Raw genomic sequence first — 6,309 nt, forward strand, 5'->3', positions numbered from 1 at the left:
GACTTTTGCATATTAAGTTACCGATACTCATTTTAATTGAGGCAATCAATTGCCTCAAAAATTTTAAGTTTTGAGTCACATGTTTTTAAGTATCAAGTAGTCAACATATTTGACTAACGTGTACTTAAAATAATGACAACACAAACTAATAAACATTTGAGTTTTGTTAACATAAAAATGTTATGGTTGTGTACTTATTTTTTATAAGTTCTGTGAACTTATTCCTTTGAATTTGTAAACTTGAAACCGTAAGTCATATTAACTGCACATATTTGAGTTGACCGTTCTCAAAAGATACAAGTACCATGTAATCCAAACTTTTATGTTCTGGAAAAATTTGACTTTTAAGTTGATCAACTCAAAAAAATTGAGGCAATCGATTGCCTCAATTTTTTTGAGTTCTGGTAACTTATTCGGGTTTACAGTGTGCCAACACTTAACCAGTTGCTGGAGAAGCTGAGGAAGCTGGAGTCATCTTGCAAAATGCGTAGACCTCTTGTTGATGCACTGTGGGATCCGGAAACGTTTCGGAGAAATAATGAAAGACAGTGATTGCAGCTCCAGTACTTCTACCAAGATTGAGAACATTATCACTCAGAGGGTGCCAACTGGAACCAAAAGTGGTTCTTTAGACTGATGCCATAGAAGAACGTTTTTGGTGCCACAAAGAACCTTTGCTTCCAACAACAGATGGCGGCGCGTGAACAACGCGAGGCTCAGTGTCTCTCCAGAATCTGCTATTTAGCGGTTTTTTATCTACTTTTAACCGGATTATTCATCCAGAATTGCTGTGCGTTCCTGACCTACAGCAGACAAGAGATTCTGGACATCTGGACTCATAACTCCAACAGTTTTATCGCCGATCTCCGACTCATCCCAGAGATCTCCAGAACACCGGAGGCTGCCCACTCTCCCGGCCGGGCGGAAGTGCACGCAGACGGCGCCGAGAACGTAAACAAAGGCGAGGTAGGCGCGGAGGGCTACGGGCTAAGCTAAAGCTAACACCACATCGGCTGCCTTTACCCAGTATTTTCCTCGCCAATGTCCGTTCTCTGGCAAACAAAATGGATGAGATACGGCTCTCCATCACTAACAACAGACGGATTATGGACTCAAATGTCATGTTTTTCACCGAAACATGGTTGAACAACAGCTGCCCGGACAATGCTATCGAGTTAGCAGGACGCCACACACACCGAGCCGACAGGCTAGCAGATGACTCCGGCAAGACCAGAGGTGGAGGTTTGTGCATTTATATTAACAATGCTTGGTGCATGAACTCCACTACTACTGAGAGTCACTGCTCACCTAATGCGGAGTTTTTAATGGTCAAATGCAGACCTTATTATCTCCCCAGAGAACTCACTTCAATCATACTCACTGCAGTGTATATCCCCCCTGACGCTAATGCTAGGTTGGCCATGAAAGAACTTTCTGCAGCCATTAACAAACACCAGAATAAACACCCCGAGGCTGCTTTTATTGTTGCTGGCGACTTCAACCACACCAACTTAAAGACAGTCCTCCCCAGATTCCACCAACATGTCTCCTGCCACACCAGAGGAGACAAGACTTTAGACCATGTTTATTCCAACTTGGCTGGAGCCTACAAAGCAACACCCCTCCCCCACATTGGACAATCGGACCATCTCTCCCTGTTCCTCACACCTAGGTATTCACCACTCATCCAACGTGTGAAACCTGCTGTGAGGACAATTAAAGTGTGGCCAGAGGGGACAGACGCAGTGCTCCAGGACAGATTTAAAAACACAGACTGGAATATGTTCACCCACACAGACCTGGACCAGTACGCCTCATCTGTACTGGATTACATCTCCGAAACCACAGACAGTGTCACCACCCAGAAACGGATCACCATGTACCCCAACCAGAAGCCTTGGATGAACCGGGATGTTCGTCTCCTCCTGAAGGCCCGCAACACCGCCTTTAGGTCAGGAGATGCACACGCCTACAGTACAGCCAGGGCTAATCTAAAGAAGGGCATCAAAAAAGCCAAACACCATTACAAAAAGAAGGTAGAAGAACACTTCTCCAACTCCAACCCCCGACGCATGTGGCAAGGACTCCAGACCATTACAGACTACAGGACCACCAAACCCTCCCCCACACCCTCTGATGCCTCCTTCCTCAACGAGCTCAACAACTTTTATGCTCGTTTTGAGCGAGGGAACCCCACAACCACAACCATAACAGACATGACGCCAGACCACCAACCTCTGACTCTCTCCCCCACCGATGTAGGAGCGGTGCTGAGCAGGATCAATGTCCACAAGGCTGCAGGTCCTGATGGTATCCCCGGGCGTGTTCTCAGAGCGTGTTCTGGGGAGCTTGCAGGAGTGCTCACAGACATATTCAACCTGTCCTTGGCCCACGCTGTGGTACCGGCCTGCTTCAAATCCACCTCCATCGTCCCGATACCCAAAAACTCCAACCCATCTAGCCTCAATGACTACCGCCCAGTAGCCCTCACCCCCATCATCACTAAGTGCTTAGAGCAGCTGGTCTTAGCACACTTCAAATCCTGTCTCCCCCCCACCCTGGACCCCCACCAATTTGCATACCGCCAGAACAGGAGCACAGAGGATGCAGTCTCCATCGCACTGCACTCTGTCCTCTCACACCTGGACAACAACAACACCTACGCCAGAATGCTGTTTATAGACTTCAGTTCAGCATTCAACACAATCCACCCCTCACAACTCATCAGGAAACTGACAGACCTGGGCATCAGTTCCCTCATCTGCAAATGGTTACTGGACTTCCTGACCAACCGCCCCCAACATGTCCGACTGGATAACCGCTGCTCATCAACAATCACAATGAACACCGGTGTACCACAGGGCTGTGTGATGAGCCCTTTCCTCTACTCCCTCTTCACCCACGACTGCAGACCTGCTGATGGTTCCAACACCATCATTAAGTTTGCAGATGACACCACGGTGATTGGCCTCATCAGTGACAACGAAGAGGCCGCCTACAGGGAGGAGGTGGATCGTCTGGCTGAGTGGTGCGACACAAACAACCTGCTGCTTAACACCGAGAAGACTAAGGAGCTCATCGTGGACTACAGGAGGAATGCTGACCCACATCCACCCATCCACATTAAGGGGATGGCTGTGGAGCGTGTGAGCAGCTTCAAGTTCCTGGGAGTCCACATCTCCGAGGATCTCACCTGGACGACCAACTGCTCCAAGCTGGTCAAGAAGGCTCACCAGCGCCTCTTCTTCTTGAGGACTCTGAGGAAGAACCACCTGTCCTCAGACATCCTGGTGAACTTCTATCGCTGCACCATCGAGAGCATCCTGACCAACTGTATAACAGTCTGGTACGGGAACTGCTCTGCCTCGGACCGGAAGGCGTTGCAGAGGGTCGTGAAAACTGCCCAGCGCATCGCCGGAGCACCACTTCCTGCCATAAAGGACATCTACAGGAAGCGGTGTCTGAAAAGGGCTGGGAAAATCATCAGAGACCCCAGTCACCCATCACATGGACTCTTCACCCTCCTGCCCTCTGGGAGGCGCTACAGGAGCCTCCAGACTAAGACCACCAGGCACCGGAACAACTTCTTCCCCACAGCTGTCAGACTCCTGAACTCTGCCTCCTGACATCTGACCCACGTTAAACTCATGGACTGAACATACACACAACCACTAGCACTTTACCACTACTGTATAGTTCTGTGTAGATAATCATTCTGTACATACGATAATTTTTAATCCCACAACTGTTTATAACTTACATAGTTCACATTTCTGTATAACTGTATATCTCAGATTTCTGTATAGTTTTTATTTCATATTTATATCCTGTTCATAGCCTGTACATAGCTTGTACTCACTACAGCCTGTACATACTTAGTTATAGAATATTCATAACATACTTCACACTGTGTACATTATAACAAACCATAATAGATCCATTTCTGTAATATACTTACACATCTCTATTATTGCTAATTTATATTGTAATATATCTGTATCACGACTAAAGCACTTCTGGATGGATGCAAACTGCATTTCGTTGCCCTGTACCTGTGACATGTGCAATGACAATAAAGTTGAATTCTATTCTATTCTATTCTATTCTTTGCACCTGGATTAAGATGTGCTCTCTAAATAAAGGTTTTCTTGCCTGACTTCTTCCTGTTTCTTTCATGCTGTGTTCCACAGTCAGATGCAGGTGGCAGAAACAGAACTATCAGGTACTCCTGAGAGAACAGGGCGGAGTCTGAAGAGGTGAAGGTGACCTCTATCAGAGTTGTTACTCAAGCTTTCACTGAAGCTTCAACGTGCCGGCTTACATCATCTTTTATATTGAGTCTGACTCAGTAAACATCTTAAAATTTTACACACAGACTCGGGTTTCATTTTCAAATCTATTGTGTCATAACTGATGGAGGAATAATTACTCTTTTTTTCATTTCAGTTTCCATCATGACTTTTAATTTCAAGGCTGCAAAGAAAATAACACTTCGGTCAGTGTGCTGATGTTTATATTGCTCAGTCAGTATTCATGGAAATGCTGACTAAATGCAGAAATATCAGCATGGAGCAATAATCAATAATGTTATGAGCATCATTCCAATATCTGATCAGCACCATGGACAGCAGCCACGATCACAGGTCCTCTCCTCACTAAAGATAAGAACAAGATCAACATTAACTCAGAGTAATAAAATTGGATAAGTATAGTTTAAGTGATTTTATTATTGTTTTGTGATTTTTATTATTTGATTTTGCTTTTGCTTTGGAAAAGTCATTTAACAAAATTTCCTGCAATTAACTTTGGCCTTGTAACCTTGTTTTTGAAACAGTAAAGAAAAAAGCCTAAGTTTTATTCTTTAAATTCAATTACATTTTTTTTCCTTGGAGCCTGCTGTCCATGCTACTAAAATCATCCCAGAGGTAACAGGATCAATGGGGCGCACTTCCATCAACAGGTGGGACTGATAGGAGTCGACCTGCAGTGCAAACTGCACGAATCATCTCTGTCATCACCTGGGTTTTTCTCCTGGCTCCAACAATCGTCTATGTTATCATTTTTTTCAGCTCCCAGAAACCTCTGACCTTTAATCCTAGCCGCTGCGTTCACCTGTTTACTCCATCAGTCAGCCTGTTGTTCAGGCTGACTGCAATCATCTTCCTCTTGGTCTTCATATCCCTGGTCTTCTTCTACTACAGCATCTTCCCCAGGGTTTTGGAGGCACAGCAGAAGCAGCTGACCTCCTTTGGCTCTGAGAAGCTGGTGAAGTATCGCAGGAACGTGTTGGTGCTGGTCAGCGTCTTCTGTGTTTGCTTTGTCCCATTTTACCTGGTTCATCTTCCCTTTACATTTCTGTGGAGTGATGACTCCGTAGGTCCAGTATTGTTCTACCTGAAGGAGGTGGCCACCATGGTGTCAGTTTTCAACATCTGCCTGGACCCTGTTGTTTACTTTTTCCTCAGCAATACTTTTGGGGAGAAGGTGAGAGCCAAACATCCGACTACAAACGAGGAGAATAAGAGCAGCAAGGACAAGCTGGACATCATTACATTAGAACAAGTGACTCGAACCAGTTAGTTGTGAGAACATTTACATTTTATGCACAGATTTCAATTCGTTTTGAGTGAGATGAAGCAGTGTCATGGACCGATATCCTCAGAAACCACAAGTCAGATATCAAAACAGAGCTAAAGACAACACAGAAACATTTCCACATAGATGGTATTGAAGATGCCATGAGTGTTTATGTTTCTAGTTTTCAGGAAAAAGCCAAATGATGATTTAGCATGAATGAAATTAACCAGTCTGTGGTCAAATTCATACGTCATGGTTCTGGCTCTTCGACTCATATGAGTTACTGATTTAGTTTTATACAAGGATAAAACACACAAAAAGATGAAGGCGATTTTCCTGGCCTGGGATTTTATAGCAGATGACCTTAAAAATATTCTGCAGTAGATCAAAAACGAAAGAAAACCATTAATGAACATATGAACAATAACTGATGCTGCTGAAGTGGAGCAGAGCAAAGTTACAGAGGTTTGATTAGAGACACAGCCAAGCATTTTGCAATTTTGCATAATTTTAAAAAGTTTGAATTGTTCAGTAGCCTGTTCAACAGCAGAAATGAGGCTTTGTTTTCAAAAGTAAGTGAAAGGGGAAAAACAGCGTCCGACAGCGCTGTAAACAGCGGTAGACTTGTGCGTAATAAGCTAGCAAATAATGAAGAAAACAGATTTTTTGACGGGAAACTGTTCTTGAACTGCACTGAGTGAGAGAGAGAGACGGCGAGTTCTGCATGAAGTG

General features: G+C 44.7%; 1 protein-coding gene across 1 annotated transcript; it reads left to right on the forward strand.

Moving 5' to 3' along the window:
• Positions 1 to 4,636: 4,636 nt before the first annotated feature.
• Positions 4,637 to 5,858, forward strand: LOC109200174 (P2Y purinoceptor 14-like). Its single transcript, XM_019355636.2, has 2 exons — positions 4,637 to 4,960; positions 5,070 to 5,858. Exons 1-2 carry the CDS (start codon positions 4,938 to 4,940, stop codon positions 5,578 to 5,580), a joined length of 534 nt encoding a protein of 177 aa, XP_019211181.1. The 5' UTR covers positions 4,637 to 4,937; the 3' UTR covers positions 5,581 to 5,858.
• The last annotated feature ends 451 nt before the right edge of the window (positions 5,859 to 6,309 follow it).

Source organism: Oreochromis niloticus, unplaced genomic scaffold, assembly GCF_001858045.2.
Source record: "Oreochromis niloticus isolate F11D_XX unplaced genomic scaffold, O_niloticus_UMD_NMBU tig00006690_pilon, whole genome shotgun sequence".
Taxonomy (NCBI): Eukaryota; Metazoa; Chordata; class Actinopteri; order Cichliformes; family Cichlidae; genus Oreochromis; species Oreochromis niloticus.